At 48.6% G+C, this 18,490-nt stretch overlaps 1 protein-coding gene across 2 annotated transcripts in view; it reads right to left on the reverse strand.

Annotated features, from left to right (window-relative positions):
• FRMD6 (FERM domain containing 6) overlaps positions 1–18,490 on the reverse strand; it is a 138,682-nt gene that overhangs the window by 13,880 nt on the left and 106,312 nt on the right. For both annotated transcript variants that reach the window (XM_035100697.2, XM_035100780.2), the window contains 8 exons: positions 16,688–16,778; positions 15,873–15,952; positions 14,774–14,850; positions 12,955–13,141; positions 8,062–8,217; positions 6,048–6,113; positions 5,086–5,154; positions 531–705 (listed from right to left, as the gene is read on the reverse strand). In XM_035100697.2, coding sequence (XP_034956588.1) covers positions 531–705; positions 5,086–5,154; positions 6,048–6,113; positions 8,062–8,217; positions 12,955–13,141; positions 14,774–14,850; positions 15,873–15,952; positions 16,688–16,778 — 901 coding nt within the window. The remainder of the gene's footprint in view (positions 1–530; positions 706–5,085; positions 5,155–6,047; positions 6,114–8,061; positions 8,218–12,954; positions 13,142–14,773; positions 14,851–15,872; positions 15,953–16,687; positions 16,779–18,490) is intronic.

An 18,490-nucleotide genomic window follows, 5' to 3' on the forward strand; every position in this document is an offset into this window, starting at 1 on the left:
ACTGGCGCACAGAGGACCGAGATGGGAACCAGAGCACACGGAAACGGTGTTTACCTTCCCGCCGCAGCAGTACCTATTTATCTACTTGCGCTTTGAGGTGCTTTCGAACTGCTAAGTTGGCAGGAGCTGGGACCGAGCAACGGGAGCTCACCCCGTTGCGGGGATTCGAACCGCCAACCTTCTGATCGTTAAGCCCAAGAGGTTCAGGGGTTTAGACCACAGCGCCACCTGCGTCCCTTTACTTTTTTACCTTTACTTCCCTTAACAACTCAACCAAGCCCCCCCCCAATTTCACAGCTCCTCCATGTCCCCCCCGCCCCTAGAAAAGGGGGTCACAGCAGCTTCCGCTCCCACAGCTGCACTTTTAAACTCAGTAGATGCCAGCTTCCTGTTCTCCTGGCTGCTCAGAACCTTGTGGACTAGCACCTTTGGCAGGCTTGCTAGCACAAATAATGAGAGATTGGGGGGGGGGGGGAGAGACACAGGCAGAAGCAAAGAAGAGCTGAGCCAATAGACGGGGCCGTTCCTACCTTCGCTCTCCTCCAGCTTCCTGATCTGCCGCAGGACGGGCTGCAGGTTCATGTAGAGGCGGTGGCTGTTGCTCAGGAGCTGCAGGAGGTGCCGTGAGCGCAAGGGGCAGGCGGTGTAGTAGGTGAGCTTGCGGGCAGAGGGCAAGCCATCGGGCAGGATCTCGAACCTCTTGCCCTGCGGAGAGAAAAGGAGCGCATTCGGGAGTCAGCTGGTGGCCTGGAGACCGAACGCCGTGAGATTCAGGGTGAAAAAACGAAAGCACTTCTGTGCGCAGCGCAGAGTTAAACTGTGGAACTCCCTCCTGCAGGGGGCAGCGATAACCCCCAACTTTAAAAGAGGATTTGATCCTTTGAAGAACTGCTGTAGACAAATGAAAACGGGGGCAGCGTCTGAATTACGAGCAGGGGGATGAAAACAATGATAAGGCAGAGGGCCTTCTTGGTGTCAAGGAAATATACAACTATCTGACTTTTAGAAGACATCTGAAGGCAGCCCTGTTTAGGGATGTTTTAATGTATTTTTAATATTTTGTTGGAAGCCTCCCAGAATGGCTGGGGAAACCCAGTTAAATGGGTGGGGTATGAATGAATGATGATGATGATTATTATTATGAAAATAGAGTTTAATTTGTATCAAAGTATGTCATGTAAAACAGTAGGTATAAGGTGGAATAAAAACTCCGTGGAGGTAAGGGTGGGGAGTCAAAAAATTTAAGAAAAACATATACAGTTGTACCTTGGAAGTCGAACGGAATCCGCTCCAGAAGTCTGTTCGACTTCCAAAACCTTCGGAAACCAAAGCACGGCTTCTGATTGGCCGCAGAAATCTCCTGCAGCCAATCGGAAGCCACGCCGGGCATTTGGCTTCCGAAACTCATTCAAAAAATGGAACATTCACTTGCAGTTTTTGATTGTTCAGGACCCGAAATGTACAAGTTCCAAGGCGTTCAGCAACCAAGGTAAGACTGTATTGAAATATAAGTAGATTCGTAAAATCCGTGAAAACCAATACAAAACTATGTCTAAAAAAAGAGAGGATTAAACAAATTTGTGGAGGAGAGGGCGGCCAATGGCTACAGATGAACTAAGCTACAGTACAAAGGAAAAATGTACATTTCTTGCTCCACCCACTCTTCCTGCTGGCCCTGCCTCCCGCTGGGATGTGGCCCTTAGGTGCCTTTTCAGAGGGGAATGCGGCCCTTTGGGGAAAGGGTCCTTGTGGCACCCGCTTTTCGGGAGACATTGCTGAGAGGGGGTCTGCAAGAATCCGGCCCTTCCCCAGGTTTCAAAGGCCAATTCACTTCCAAAGAAGACTTTTATCAGCTGCCTGGCTCAGCAGAGCTGACTTGTTTTTTTAAAACACTTTAGGCTGCTCTGTTTTATTTCTTGCCGCTTTATTATTCTGTAAGTATTTTATCGCAAGCGGCTTTGCGAAGGCTTTTTATTTCTTGCCAGGAAGTGGAGCTCATAAAAGAAGAACAAAACAAAAAATAGAAACGCCGGCTTTGGATGTGCGAGGCCCCAAATCAAACTGCCGCAGAGCTTGGTAGCAGAGTCGAATCTTTATAAAAGCAAGGCAGCCTCTAAGGCGCTGCCTTGAAATTATCTTTATTTGTTAAAGGTGGCTTCTAAGCAGTTTACCAAAGATTGCACGACACTGTTAAATTAAATTAATTAAAACGCACTGTTTCTCAGGTGTGTCAGCAGAAAACAACAACGATCCAGTCCAATACTAAAACCCTACGGTTCTGGTTGCCTCGCCTCAAAAAGGATATTGCAAAGTTAGAAAAAGTTCGTAAAAGGGCAGCCGAGATGATCCAAGAGATTGGGCAATTCCCCTGAGAGGAAAACCTACAGCATTTGGGGTTTATTAGTTTAGAAAAAAGGCGAAGGAGGCGCGACATGACAGAAGTTTATAAAACTATGCATGGCACGGAGAAAGTGGACAGAGAAACGTTTTTCTCCCTCTCTTGCAACACTGGAACTCCTGGATGTTTGATGAAGCTGAGCGTTGGAAAATTCAAGACAGATAAAAGAAAGGAGTTCTTTTCGCAAACTACGGAACTCCCTCCTGCAGGAGGCAGGGATGCCCACCAAATTGGACCGCTTTAAAAGAGGACTAGACCTCTTTCATTCTCCCGGCCACTGTCGGCTCGTGAGGTGGCCATCATGATGTTCATAGAATCATAGAATCATAGAGTTGGAAGAGACCACAAGGGCCATCCAGTCCAACCCCCTGCCAAGCAGGAAACACCATCAAAGCATTCCTGACAGATGGCTGTCAAGCCTCTGCTTAAAGACCTCCAAAGAAGGAGACTCCACCACACTCCTTGGTAGCAAATTCCACTGCCGAACAGCTCTTACTGTCAGGAAGTTCTTCCTAATGTTTAGGTGGAATCTTCTTTCTTGTAGTTTGAATCCATTGCTCCGTGTCCGCTTCTCTGGAGCAGCAGAAAACAACCTTTCTCCTTCCTCTATTTGACATCCTTTGATATATTTGAACATGGCTATCATATCACCCCTTAACTGTCTCTTCTCCAGGCTAAACATACCCAGCTCCCTAAGCCGTTCCTCATAAGGCATCGTTTCCAGGCCTTTGACCATTTTGTTTGCCTTCTTCTGGACACGTTCCAGCTTGTCAGTATCCTTCTTGAACTGTGGTGCCCAGAACTGGACACAGTACTCCAGGTGAGGTCTGACCAGAGCAGAATACAGTGGTACTATTACTTCCCTTGATCTAGATGCTATACTTCTATTGACAAAGCAACAGGAGCTCTCCCCGTCACACAGATTTGAACTGCCAGCCTTATGAAGAAGAGTTTGGATTTGATATCCCGCTTTATCACTACCTGAAGGAGTCTCAAAGCGGCTCACATTCTCCTTTCCCTTCCTCTCCCACAACAAACACTCTGTGAGGTGAGTGGGGCTGAGAGACTTCAGAGAAGTGTGACTAGCCCAAGGTCACCCAGCAGCTGCATGTGGAGGAGCGGAGAGGTGAACCCGGACCACCAGATTACGAGTCTACTGCTTTTAACCACTACACCACACTGGCTCTCCCTATTACGATGGATTGGCAAGCCCCAAAAGCCCAGTGGTTTAGACCACAGCGCCGGTAGCGATTGTGGATGTTATTGATCAGAACAGGGCACAAGCAGGTGGTCCCTGCAGCAGTGTCAGAAGGCAAGGTACGCCCTCCGAGCACATGCAACTGACTCTGTTCTCAAGTTTCCTCACAGTGCCCATCAAAAGTATGTGAGTGCTGCTTGGGAGAAGGGAAATATTAACCAGAACGAAAAACTACAAGATGGGCACAAAAAAATCGAAGCTAGGAAGAAGAAAGCCAAGATGTCAGATTTTGATCGTTACAAGGTCATGATGGCCAAGAAAATGAGAAACAGAATCATCAAGCTACGAAGTGAGGAAGCTGCAAAAGAAGCTCCTCTTCCCAAAAAAGCATAAATTGTCAGCAAATAAAATTTCATTTTAATGCGCACCTAAAAAAAGAGAGAGGATTAGAGGAGGAGAGGGCCATCAATGGCTATGAGCTGTGTTTTTATCTCCACTGCTGGAATTGATACTGCATTAGTTAGTGGTCGCTTAACAAGTCTGCAAGAGGCCGCAGGTGGCATTGTGTCATAACAGCGCAAGACCCTTGTCACCCGGCATTCTGTTCTCACAGTGGTCATGCAGGTGTCCCACCTGGAAGCCCCCTGCCAGCACTTGAGCACAACAGCATCCATCTCCCCATTTGCAAACAGCCTCTAACAGGGCAAGCAGAGCAGAGCCATGAATTTGTCTAATCGTCTTTTAAAGCTATCTAATTTGGTGATTAATAATGATAATAATAAATTTGTTAATCCCTGACTCGGTAGCCCCAGCCATCCTGGGTGGCTTCCAGCAAAATATTCAAACACAAAAAACCCCTCAAACGTTAAAACCTCCCTGGACCTCTTGAAGGAGCATAATCCTTGCACATAACCATGTGCCGTGTAGAGAAATACAGTGGAACCTCGGTTTTCTAACATCATCCATTCCAGAAGACCGTTCGACTTCTGAAACGTCTAAAAACCGAGGATCAATGGGCGGTCAGCAGAATCCATTGAAAGAAATGCGCCTCGGAAGCCATTCTATTTCTGAGGCGCGTTCGAAAATGGAAACAATGACTGTACTTCCGGGTTTTCGGCGTTCGGCTTCCAAATCGTTCGGCTACGGGGGCGTTCAAAAACCGAGGTTCCATTGTACTTTCTTTTGCATTTTCTTCACATTATACTCTCCGGTCGCGTCCCTACTTTACTTGTCTCCCCCCCCCCCCAGTCAGACGAAGCCTTTCCATAAAAAGATGTCACCTTGCCTCACCATCCTTCCCCCTTGACCATTCTGTTTCCCCTTTTCCTGACCTTTCCTACAATCTCCATTTGGAGGAGAAGCGGCCAGAAATGCACGCAGTTACCCCAAGCGTGCAACCCAAGCAAACCTGTCACTCAAATCCGTGCCACAGGCAGAATATTCACAAGGAACTGAGCAGCGAGGCTGACTTTGGGGTCTCCCTACTCACCACAAACACGAGTTTCCCCACGTTCGTCCAAGGGAAGTCGTAAAGCAACTGTCTTTCGCTGTTTACATTCTGGGAAGGAAGAAAAGGAAGGGAAGAGAGACGATCGTTATATTTATTACCTGCTCTTCCCTAGCATGCCTCATGGCAATGTAAAACTACAAAACAGTTAAAGCAGATTACAACCACAGGAACAGGCCCTGAAAAAACACGTCTCAGGTGTGCCAAAGGCCAGGGATGTGTCTTCAGCGTATCAATGAAAGACGCACCTCTGTGGGGAGGAATTTTCACAGGTTAGGGGCCACCACACAGAAGACCCTCTCCTGGGCTGCCACCACCACCACCGCTGTGAACTTCTGAGGGAGGTGGGACTACTGAGAGAGCCCCTTCTGCGGATTTTAACAGCCATGGGGGGCTGCAAAGGAGGAGGTTTTCCAGCTATTTGGGGCCTAAGTCACTCAGGGGTTTAAAAACAGGGATGAGCATCTTCAACTGGGTGCAGAAATGAACTGGCAGCCACAATAGCGGAATATATTTACCATTTGCAGAAACTGACAATATAAAATGGGAGATTCAAGGCAGCCAAGCAGGAGAATGGATTGCAGTGTGTGTGTGTGTGTGTGTTATCCCATGGGAGCAGAAATGTCAGCATTTCCCCCCCCCCTAAAAAGGTACATCTTTTCTTTAAAAAGGTACATCTGTGCACATCTTAGGTTTCAGAAAACTCTCCCCATCTCTTTCTGCAGCTCTATATTCTCCAAAACCTGGACTCTCCAGCATGGAGACGGGTTACCTGCTTTCAGGCATACCTCAAACATCAGAAGGACTGTGGATTCCCACCACCCCACCCTGGAAATCCAAATCCCAGATTCCATGCAGAGTTTAGCCTGCTGAAAGCGAACCAGCTTATGTCTGGGAAAGCAAGAAGCCATCTCAACAGTATGTAACGTTTTGGAGGCACGTACCTGGAAAATCTGGATCCCCCGAGTGGTAATCCCTAGGGTGAGGGAGGCCTCGATTTCCTTCTTGTCCTGCGAGAAACAAATGATCATGACTCTTTTTGCCCTTTACAAAGCCCTCATCTTGCGCACACACCATTTGAACGGCTGTTTTACTTGGGAAAAGGAGCGTTCGGACCTGGAGAGAAAAGAGCCCCCCCCCCCGATTCTTCAGAGCAAGGTTGTGTGTGGATTAACAGCATCCTTCCCCAACTGGGTGCCCTCCAGAAGTTTCGGACTACAACTCCCAACAGCAAGAGCGGCCCAGTTTTTCACAGAAGCACAGAATTGCAGGGTTGGAAAGACCCCAAAGTCCTGTAGCCAGACCCCCTGCAATTTTGCAACACCTTCTCCTCTGAAATGCAGCTGTTATAATGCTCTATACCCGGAGGTCTCAGGGTGGTTCACAGAAAAGATCACAACATATATAAGCAGAATAAAAACAACAACCCAATTAACACCCCCCCCTCCAAAAAAGAGCCACATTTTAAAAGAGTATAGGATGTCAAACAGATCAACTGAAGGAAGGCCTGTTTTAAAAGGACCGTTTTTGCCTGGCGCCTAAAGGTGTATAATGAAGGCACCAGGCAAACTTCCCTGGGGAGAGCATTCCACAGACAGGGAGCCACTGCAGAGAAGGCCCTGTTCTTGTGGACCCTCCAGACCTCTAGAGGAGGAGGTACACAAAGGAGGGCCTCAGAGGATGATCTCAGGGTCCGGCTAGGTTCATATGGGAAGAGGCGGTCCTGGAGGCATTGCGGTCCTGAGCCGTTGAAGGCTTTATCGGTCAAAACCTATTGTTTTGGGGCCAGGAGGGGGAGAGAGAATAATGACCAGGGACACACAAAAAATTGCGCCTTCCCCAATGGAGGACACAAACTGTTCAGTGGCTCTTGCTTTGCCTAGCAGGACCCGTTTGCTTCTACCTCCCCTGTACCTTATACAGTCACTTTAATTGTATTTGTAAATTCACATTTTCAGATTTCATTATGTACCAACATCTAGTCATTTCTTATTTGCTTCTTATTTCTTGCCCTATGTCTTCCCTCCACCCGTGCGTGACTTCCTTGTTTTTATCTTACAACTTTATTATTGCGATTGTATTTTTGTGTCTTAATAATTAAACATACATTCTTATATATCTGTTTAAATCAATCTATGCAGATCAATAAATTTTTGTCGGAGCATCTTTTGGTCATGCGTTCTTCTACACACTTCCATTCCTGTTCGAGATTTTGATTAGATTGCATTCTAATGGTTGCCGTCCATTTTTGCCAATTCAACCATTTCAAAAAAAATTATGTTGCCAATCTATCACTGATGGTACTTCTTCTGATTTCCAGTTTTTAGCAATCAGTAATGTCAGAGGTTGTTACGGCTACTCTTGAGTAACGGCTTTCCACATACTTGTCTTTAAAAGAGTCTTTATTGGTGCATGTTATTTACAGTATATTGAGCTGTCGGTTTCAAGTCCGCTCATTCCATCTCAGAATCCGGCACTGCCCCTTTTCTCGGCTTTGCCCAACATAACAGCCTCGAGACAGTGAATCTCCTCCCCTTTCTCCTCCTCCTTAATTCCGGTGCCGGGGGAAAGGGTCTGCGCTCCGTCTTTTCCCTCTCCCCCCTTTCCGTCTCTCTCTCTCTTCCCGCCTGTGGAGCAGGGGCTCTCCCACGCTGCCGGAGACCTGGCTCTCTCTCTGCTTCCTGACTAGCCCCTTCAGACCCCGCGCTTTCATGGCTGCTTGGGGACGAACTGCTCCTGATGAGAGGGGGAGGTTCTCTGTAATCTCTCCCCCTTACAAGTAACCTTGCGGCGGCTGTTGCATATAAAAAAACCTCTCTTCATGTCTTTGGGGATGTCATTTGTTATGATTCCTAAAAAGAATGTTTCCGGCTTCTTACCAATTGTTGTTCTAAACATTTTTTCCCAGTTCTTCATGTATATCCCCCCATTTTTAATTTTATCACACCCCCACCGTACCTTATACAATCTATAATAGTGCACAGCCACGTCATCGAGCCGGACAGCTTCCTTGATGTACTTCAGATGGGCCTCGGAGGCAGTCAGGGCGCACTGGTCCTTGTGCATGATGGGGATGTGCTTCAAAATGTAGTCCTTTCCTCTCTTTGCCACCACCTGCCAAGAAAGAGAAGGGGCGCTGGGTGTCAATTGTGCCTAGCTGGGAATCTCAAGTTTGCTAGGCAAAATAACAGTTGACCCAGAGAAGACTTGGCACAGCCTCCCCAAATCCCAGTGCCCTCCAGTTGCTTTCAACTGGAGTAAACGATAAATTGCAAGAACTCAGGCCAAAAGAAGATGGATTTCAAAAAAATCTTCACAAGGTTTTATTGATGTGATGCGGAGTTTAAATGGGAATCAATCCCGTTCAACTGGAGTAAGCCTGCAAGTTGTACGGGGGTTACGTTCCGGAGATGTCGCCCAAAGCCAAAATGGCACGCACTCAAAACACATTGCGTTCCATGGCAAGTGGGACTGCCAAAGTCATTCATCCCAGAACCTTCCCATTTCAATATATATTTTTTCTGCCACGTGCGCCAAGCTGAATGCGCACAAGTTAAATGTGTGCACTTGCAGGCTTACTGTACGACCCCAGCCAACGTCTCTAATAGCCAGGAATTATGGGAGTTGTAGTTCAGCACCATCCAGAGAGCCGCAGGTCCTCTACTCCGTCTTAGGGAGCACCTCTTCCCAGAGGTTCTTCTCCTTTCCTTTAAAAGAGCAGCTGAAGTCTTCTCCAGCATACATCCCTTTTCCTAGAGTCACAAATACGAGTGTCTACAGCAAGAATTCCAGCGTGTAAATAAATGTTTGCAATTCTCAACAGCGTTACTTTGGGGGAAGCAAGCGGCTTTATTTATTTATCGCGCTGTTTCGGCTGGTTAAAATTGCACAAGTTAAATGCACACAAGGTTATTTTCCAGTGTGGAAAGAGCTTTTCTACCTTGCTTGCCGTGCAAAGCCCTCCCGGCGCGCTGGCTCTGGAAGCCTGGGTACGGTCGCACGGGATCTCGCAAGAGCATCCCGGAGATGGTGCGCTGAGCAAGGCAGAGAGCAAAAGGATGGCTTTTAAGATTTCTTCCTTGCTTTTGGGCAAGCCCCACTCAGCACGCCAGCTCCAGAAGGGCAAGTATCCTTATGCGGGGACAGTTCAAGAATGTGCCTTTTTGTGTACATGTGAGACCCCTGGAACCAAACCCCCATGTAAGATGCCATTGTACTTTACTGCCTTTCATTCAGGGGCTGGGGAACGACAAGGCTGTTTACGCAACACAGAGCACGCATTTCCTAAAATGCACAATTTGGGTTTGGGGGTATGTGCGTGCAACAGAACACTTACATGTTTATATTCCTCCTGTTCTTTGGAGAGTGAAGGTAGAGAGGGTGCTTTTTTTTGCCAAGAGGCATTTTTGACTCTGGAATGTGTTTTCATTTCATAACACCCGTCTCAACCCCGCGGTTGTGTCTGCTATATGAAGTCTGAGTTGTTGCTTCCCCCCCCCCCCCACTAATGCAGAGGAGATGCTAAACACTCCTGGGAAGAAGTGCTTAAAATGGAAATAGTGAGTCAACCTTGCTGCAAGCCTGTAATCCTCTTAGCTGGCAAGTTTGCACTGAGGGCTGGCTTGGGAGATGGGTGAACTTGATGCACAAGCCTGAGATGGTTCGGTCAAACACACCAAGCCGCCCTTTCGCTTTGCGCCAATATCCACAGGAAGGCCTCTACAGGCATGACGTGGTCGCTGCCAGCTTACCCGCACAACGCTGCAATGGTGTAGGTAAATCACGCGGAAGTTGCAGGTCTGCTGTGTTTTTCTGGAGTGGCCATAAAATCATAGGATTGTAGAGTTGGAAGGGACCCCAAGGGCCATCTAGTCCAACCCCTGCCAGGATTCCAGCTTGGGTGCCTGGGGCTATGGGTATCATGCAGCATGCCGAAATTTGTGGGTGCTCAGTCCCATTCATGGGGAATATTGTGGGTGCTCGGGCACCCGGGGAGCTGGCAGTTTTGTCTCCTGTAATGCAGGAATCAGGGCCGGCCCTATGGCCAGGCTGGGTGGCGCAGGGCGCCACGGCGCCGGCCTGCCAGGGGGGGGGGCGGCCGCTTAGCCGTGCCCTCGGCAGCAGCGCGCTAAGCTCGCCTGCCCGTTGTGCAGCAGCGCCCTTGGTAGCCGCGCTGCGCCCGGCCGCCTGCCTGCCCGGCGCGCTGAAAAACGGGGCGCCGGAGGGATCTGTCGCACCACGCGCCAGAGGTGCTTAAGACGGCCCTGGCAGGAATCTCTGCTAAAGCGTCTATGACAGGTGGTCATCCAACCTCTGCTTTAAAAACCTCCAAGGAAGGAGAGTCCACTGCCTCCCGAGGGAGACCATTCCCCTGCTGAACAGCTCTTACTGTCAGAAAGTTCTTCCTGATGTTTAGCCGGAATCTCCTTTCTCGCAACTTGAAGCCACGGGTTCGAGTCCTACCCTCCAGAGCAGGGGGAAACGAGCTTGTGGCCAGTCTATTGTACAAAGTGCACACTTGGGTGTCCTAATAACCGTCCATCCACAGACAGACAGACAGACAGACACACACACACACACACACACAGCCAGGATAAATTTTAGCCAGGATACTTGCCTGACCAAAGGAGACTTAAGAGCATAGAACATACAGAGGGAGCTGCCTTGTGCCAAGTAAGACTTATTGGTACGACTAGTTTAGTGTTGTCTACACTGACTGGCAGCACCTTCTCCAGGGCCCCAGCCTCGCCAGGAGATGCCAGGGATTGAACGTGCGACCTTCTGCGCACAAAGCAGGCGCTCTGCCCCCGAGCCAGGCAGCTGCTTCTGGTCTGTGTCGACAACAGGGAGCCACGGCCGCACAATACATTTAAAGCACCGCTATCCCATTTTAAACAGCTATGGCCTCCTGCAAAGCATCCTGGAAGCTGTAGTTTGTTAAGGGTGTTGAGAGTTGTTAAGAGGAGACCCCCCCTTTCCCTAAATGAGCTACAATTCCCAGAGTGGCTTAAAAACCAACGCCTCTTCCCAGCTCCGGATTTACGTATGAGCTAAACAAGCTATAGTTTAGGGCCCCCACTCTCTTGCCCCCCCCCAAAATTTCACTATTAATATACATCTTCTTAATTGTATTTCAGTTCAACAATTGCTTTGATAAAATACATATTTTGTTATGTGCAAATGGCTTGAGATGCCTATAAGGTCCATAAATTACCATATAGCATATATTCAACACAATCCCTCGCTACTAGAAGCCAAGTTACAGGGAACCAGGCAGAGGGCCTTCTCGGTAGTGGCACCCACCCTGTGGAATGCCCTCCCACCAGAGGTGAAAGAGAACAATTACCAGACCTTTAGAAGGCATCTCAAGGCAGCCCTGTTTAGGGAAGCTTTTAATGTTTGATGGATTTCTGTATTTTAATGTTTTGTTGGAAGCCGCCCAGAGTGGCTGGAGGAACCCGGCCAGATGGGCGGGTATAAATAATAAATTATTATTATTATTATTATTATTATTATTATTATTATTATTATTACCAGCGGCAATTTTTTGTTGGCAAAGGACAGCTGGACATATAAAGGGCCCCATTACCTTCAGTAGCGGAGGGCCTCATCCAACCTAAATCCGGCTCTGCATCTTCCCAGGGAACTCTGGGAGTTGTAGTTTGGCGAGCTGAAAAGGGGGTTTCCTAACAATACTCAGCACCCTTAACGAACTACAGCTCCCAGGATTTTTTGAGGGAAGCAATGACTGTAGTGCTTTAAATGCAGGTTGGGAATGCAAACCACGGGTGGAGCCACGGTCTGGCTGGGAATGAGGCAGCTTCCCATGTCCCTGGGAAGTTTGGAGGCCAGGGCAGGAAGGGCCACAGCGCTGGGACCAGGGGTTGATCTAGATGACCCTCAGGGGTCCCTTCCAGCTCTACAATTCTACGATTGAACCTGGGACCTTCTGAACTTGCAAGAGCTGGAAGGGACCCCTGAGGGTCATCTAGACCAACCCCTGAAATGCAGGAACCTCTATGAAGAGAGAGCCACCCAATCCCCAATGGCACCCCCAGGTAGGGCTGGGGAGAGCCTCTTGCCTAAAATCCTGGAGAGCTGCTGCCAGCCAGTGTGGGCAGCACTGAGCTAGATGGACCAAGGGTCTCGGGCAGGTTCCTATGCCCACACACCCAGTCCCAAGTACTAGTACAGTCATACCTCGGTTTAAGTACGCTTCAGTTTGAGTACTTTCAGTTTAAGTACTCCGCGGACCCGTCTGGAACGGATTAATCCACTTTCCATTACTTTCAATGGGAAAGTTTGCTTCAGGTTAAGTACGCTTCAGGTTAAGTACAGACTTCCGGAACCAATTGTGTACTTAAACCGAGGTACCACTGTATGGGTCCACCTCAGAGCCTGGCATCACCCCTCCGACAAGCAACCGGCCGAGTTCGCCTCCTCCGCCTTTCCGCTTCCGAGCCCCACCAGGGCTCCGCAAAATGGCCGGCCGCGCCACACACCGCTAAGAACGGAGCCGACGAAAAACTAAACACCAAAACCAATGCGCGTACTGGCACTCTCCTCCGAGGGGAAAGCCAGAACAGCGCTGCCAGATTTCTGCAAAAGGCAACTCGATCCCAGCCGAGCTGGAAAGCCCCACGGCCGCCCTCGGCATATTTTCCGGCTGACGGATGCACTCGCCCACAAACCCCTCGTGCCGCCGGGAACGGCTTGCAGGACGGGCGGCCTTCAGAGCTATGGCAACACAGCTTGTGTTTAGGCACTGGGAACAGAGATGAAGGGGATTGAGGGAGAGAGAGAGAGAGAGAGCCTGGGCTCGACGGCGAGGGTGTTGGGAGGAGCTCCTACCCAGGCGGGGAAGTAGGCTTCGGGTTCAAAGTATTTCCCATAGTGCTTGTTCCTTTTGAAGTTGCCCAGGTCGGCTTGCAGGGCGAAGGCTGCCAGAAGGAAGTAGGCCTCTTCGCGAAGCAGGCTCTGAGAGCGGAGGACTTGCTTCCTCAGGTGCCAGTAATAATAGTAGCGGGCGGTTCGGTCGCTGGGAGGAGAGGGAGAGAAAGGAAGAGGGATGTAAACGAAGAACGGCAGGGGAGGAACGCACAGGCAGAAGTCACAGATGTGTTTCGCTGGGGTTGGGGTGTGTGTGGGGTCGCTTCTCCCTTGTAAACTTTGCAATGGTCTGAAATTCGACCCAGCTCACGTTTAAACCGAACCCAATTCGCGCTTTGCGAAACAATATGGAAACCGAGGCCCGGCTACCTTTTCGGGAATTTGCTCGCATCTGAATTTTGTCATGCTTTTCTCCAGCCAGGAAATGTGCACAAAACTGCGTAGACGCCGGTAAAGTGCGCGTTCCAGATGCATTTAGCAGTGAAAATGATGTACAGAACGCATTCTATCAGGGGAAAGCGCTCTACAAAAATGTGTATGGAAGGAAAATTTGCATGAAAATGCTGATCGGTTTTCACGTGAACTTTTCTTGAAAAAATGGAAACTGATGTGGAAGTGTGAGGGGCTGAACTTGAGACTGGAAAAACGAGGAACTGAAAGAAACCGAAATTGACAGATTCATCCCTCTGTAGTGAATGTAGATTATTATTATTTATTGTTAATTAATTTATGTACCGTTTAATGCCAAAACAGGCTCCTAAGAGGTCTGCAAAATATAGAAACTAGTTACACAAATGTTAAAACATAAGAATAAATCATTAAAACAATGAAACAATCCCATTAAATGGAACACTTCTCCAACTGAGAGCAATAACTTGTGAGCAGGGTGAATTATGTACAAATGCACAGAAATAATTCTCTTCCTCCTGCCCCCCTTTACCCCCCAAATGGCTCTGTGGTGGTTGGGAGAATGTCCAGAACAGTGTGTGAATCGCTCCATCAGTTAACCAGAAATCCATACACTGACAGAGCCATCTCCTTAGAACTACACTGAATGATAGTAGTAATATATAAAAAAGTGTCATATTATCATAATTAATTTTAAGCTAGTTTAGTTCCAGTGTAGGGATGTGGGTGGCGCTGTGGTCTAAACCACTGAGCCTAGGGCTTGCTGATTGGAAGGTCGGCGGTTCAAATCCCCGCGACGGGGTGAGCTCCCGTTGTTCAGTCCCAGCTGTTGCCAACCTAGCAGTTCGAAAGCACGTCAAAGTGCAAGTAGATAAATAGAAACCGCTCTGGCGGGAAGGTAAACGGTGTTTCCGTGCACTGCTCTGGTTTCACCAGAAGCAGCTTAGTCATGCTGGCCACATGACCTGGAAAAAACTGTCTGTGGACAAACGCCGGCTCCCTCGGCCTGTAAAGCGAGATGAGTGCCGCAACCCCAGAGTTGTTCATGACTGGACTTAACTGTCAGGGGTCCTTTACCTTTTCGGCCCAGTGTAGTTTTGTAGTTGGCTGCAAAAATATCAATAAATTAACTCGCCAACAATGAGTGATCCAAAATGTCGACAAGGTTTTGATAATATGCTAAGGAATTTGACATGCAACTGATTTATCAATAAGAACTCAGATTGAGCAGCTTTTAAAAACTTAAAAAAATAAATTGTGGGCCACCATAGGACCCACTTTTTTCCCCATGTGGCTCTTTGCCACCAAGTCTTTCGGCAACAATTTTCCTCTGCTCCCCCCCCCAAACCAAAAAAGCCCCCTTCCCCTTTACCTGATCAGCCGGCCGTTTTCCACATAATACTGGACTCGGAAGTGAATGATCATGGGCGGCCCAAACTGGTCTATACCCTGCAACCAAAGGCAAAAATAAAGGATCAGCCTTCTGCTTGAGGGAGGGAGGGAGAAGGACCCCCCTCCAGAAGACTTCTCCCCCCCCTAAAAAAATACTGAGCCCCAGCAGGAGCAGTGTGTTAATGCTGAGATGCATTTGGCCAAGGAGAAATTGTCACCTCGGCAGCAATGGGTGTGGGAGAGACCCAAAGGCCTCTCTGGCTTGTTGCAAAAAGGGTTTGCACCACCAGCTACACTGGGAAGGTGTAACCAGAGCTTCAGATCTGCCGGTAACCGGAGCTCCAGGTTCAGTCTTGATCTCTGCCCTTTTCGTTATCTGCTACCAGAAAACCAGACCCGACCTTTTGCTGCTTTGACACGAAACCCATCTGTCTGGAGGAGGAGGAGGAGGATACAGCTGGCTGCGGCCGCGCTGTCTTTGGGGGGCCGAGGCCTTAAAGCTAATTTTCTGAGACGTCCTCCATACGCCGGCAATTTGTCTCGAGGGCAGGTTGGAGTTTCGACACCAAGCTGGCCTCGACAAGCCGAGGCGACGGGGTGCTATATGTTTCCAAAGAGCTGGGCGTTAAACGGCTAAGCAGCTCAGAGCTTCCAGCCACCCTTTCTTAGAGAGGGGAAGAAGATACTTTCTGTGCTAACTGTCATTTGGGTTGTTTTAAAGCTCTGCAAACTGGCTTCAGATAATTTAAGCTTCTAATTACAACTCCTTTGCTCTGGGAAACGGCGTCTTTGTTCCGGGATGTCAGACAGCTCCCAGGGGTTGCTAAAATGAAGCCGCTGGTTCTTCCTGCTTAAACCTGGTGAGGATAAGGTGACACAGGCGCTAGCTCACGCTGCGGCAACGTAAGAACAAGCAAGAAGAGCTTGCTGGATCAGGCCAATGTCCCATTCGGTCCAGCATCCTGTTCTCACAGAGGCCAGCCCAGATGCGCCTATTGGGAAACCGGCAACACTCTTCCCTTCCTGCAGTTTCCAGCAACTGGGACTCAGAAGCAGAGGTGAAAAACCAGAGTCCTTACCTTGCTCGCTTCTTTCTTCCACTCTTTCGGACAGTACTTGCAGAGCTTTTGGGACAGCTCCATATAGACGTGCTCGTTGTCTGTGCCGTGGGAAGAAATGGGAAGGGGAGGTGAGACAGTGGGCCTGTTGCAAAGACTCTCCCGGCGTTCCTCTAAAAGGCAGGAACAATTCGGCACTCGCAGCCAAAATGAACCACGGTATTGCAGTTTACAAAGGCAGCATTTTAACGGTAGCAGTTTCTGCTGGGGGGTGCGAACAGATTCCCAAACGATTCCCATGGTTTAGGGTTCCAACTGCACTCCGGTGCTAACTGTGGTTTGCCGACTCCCAACCATTATGGACCATAGCTGCCAAGTTATCCCTTTTTTAAAGGGATTTTCCCTTATGCTGAATAGGCTTCCTCGTGAGAAAAGGGAAAACTTGGCAGCTATGTTATGGACTCCAACTCCCATCATCCCCAGGCAGCTTGGCCAATGGCCAGGGATGGTGGGAATTGCAGTCCGACAAAGGGCTACAGTTTCCCCATTCCTGAACTACAGGATTATCCAGAAACCAGCTTCTTACAGTGGCTCGAGGTAACTACGGTTAGAAAATGCAATGATTCAGATCTACAGCCGCACCACATCCGAGCACATCCTTTACTCAGAGGCGCTCCGCCACATCGGCTGCGGCGGCAGGATCTTTTGGCAGAAATGTTGTGCCGAGCGCTCACTGAGCGAGGGCGGCAGGAGCAGGTCTAGCTGAAGGTCACAGAGCAGAGCATGGCAGAGGTGCAGAGAGTGGAAGGAAGCCAAACTCTCCTCTTGGGACTTACTCTGAATGACGCTGAGCCCAAAGAGGTGGCAGTCCTTCAGCCGCAGGAGGTCACACACCTGGACCAGTAACTCATGGCACAATATTTTGACCTACAAGGGGGAGAGGGGTGGGTGGGTGGAAAAGGCAGTTAATCCCTTGTGATTTCAACAGCTCTAGTTAGAAGCTTGAAGCATGGTAAGATGGAAAGCCGTTCCAAACGTCTAGAGACCGTTATTTGCCCACGGTATCCAGACCTCGGCATCTGCCAATTTTGCGGCAGTTACGGAGACAGCGTGCAAATAAAACTTGCAGATCCGCTGCAAAAAAAATATTCTAATTTCCAACACGGCTCTGGATGCTGCGAGGGCCCCCTTGCTTCGCCGAGAAGGCACCAAGCCAGAGACTTAATAATTGAAGAATTCAAAACAGCCGCATAAGCAGCTCTCTAAAAAAAATGTTGCATGTAAGAAGAGAGGAAGGGGTGGAGTGGGGGAAATGGCCCTGTCAGAGAAACAAAAAGGGAAGGCAAAAGCTCGAAAGGATCATCGCTTGGGAACTTCTAAATAGGACATCAACCTGTCAGGGGAGTGAAATTTGGTAGGGAGGTGTGGGCATGCAATGCAGCGATACTTTAAATTTAACGCCTGTCGTTTCCAAAAGGAAGTTCAAGTCCAGGGCTCAGCAAACTTTTTCAGCAGGGGGCCGGTCCTCTGTCCCTCAGACCTTGTGGGGGGGGGCGGACTATATTTTGGGGAAAAAATATGAATGAATTCCTTTCCCCACAAATAACCGAGAGATGCATTTTAAATAAAAGGACACATTCTACTCATGTAAAAACATGCTGATTCCTGGACTGTCCACGGGGCGACTGGGCCGCATCCGGCCCCCGGGCCTTAGTTTGGGGAGCCCTGTTCTAGTCATACAGCCAAGCTTTTGGGTGAGCGGCAAGGATACAATGGGTGAAAATTATAGCAGCACAGGCCTCTCTGGGCCACAGGCAGTGACGGATTTATGTATAAGCTAAACAAGCTATAGCTTAGGGCCCCACTCTCTTGGGGGCTCCCAAAAAATGTAAAGGGAAAAAAACCCTTGGTGTGTTTTTTTATTTGGGTTTGTTCTTTTATGTACAGTGGTACCTTGGTTCTCAAACGCCTTGGTACTCAAACAACTTGGAACCCAAACGCTGCAAACCCGGAAGTAAGCGTTCCGGTTCGCAAACTTTTTTTGGAAGCCGAACGTGCTCCGTTTTGAGTGTTACGCTTCCAATTTGAGTGCCACACTTCTGTTTTGAGTGTTGTGCTGAGTTCTGTCTGTTAATGCTATTCATTTTGCGTTTTCGTTCCTGCGGCTCCTTTTTGTTTCGTTTTTGTGACTGTGTGGAACCCAGTTCAGCTACTGATTGATTGATTGATTGTGTGACTGCAGTACATTGTTTACTGCTTTCATTTTATGGATCAATGGTCTCATTAGATAGTAAAATCCATGTTAAATTGCTGTTTTAGGGGTTGTTTTTAGAAGTCTGGAACGGATTAATCCATTTTGCATTCTTTTCTATGGGAAAGCACGCCTTGGTTTTGGAACGGACCTCCGGAACGGATTAAGTTTGAGAACCAAGGTACCACTGTATATTACTGTTATTTTATGTTGAATTTATTCCTGCTTTTATATTTGTTTATCGCCTTTGCTTTTATAAATGGCTTTGAGTTCAATTTTTTTGGGGGGGGGGAGTGAACAAGGATGACGACAAAAGCGATGATTTTATTTCCTGCCCTTCACCAGCAGGTCCCAAAGCAATTCAAAATTCAGAATGAAAAGCAGTTAA

This window comes from Zootoca vivipara, chromosome 1 (assembly GCF_963506605.1).
Source record: "Zootoca vivipara chromosome 1, rZooViv1.1, whole genome shotgun sequence".
Classification (NCBI taxonomy): domain Eukaryota; kingdom Metazoa; phylum Chordata; class Lepidosauria; order Squamata; family Lacertidae; genus Zootoca; species Zootoca vivipara.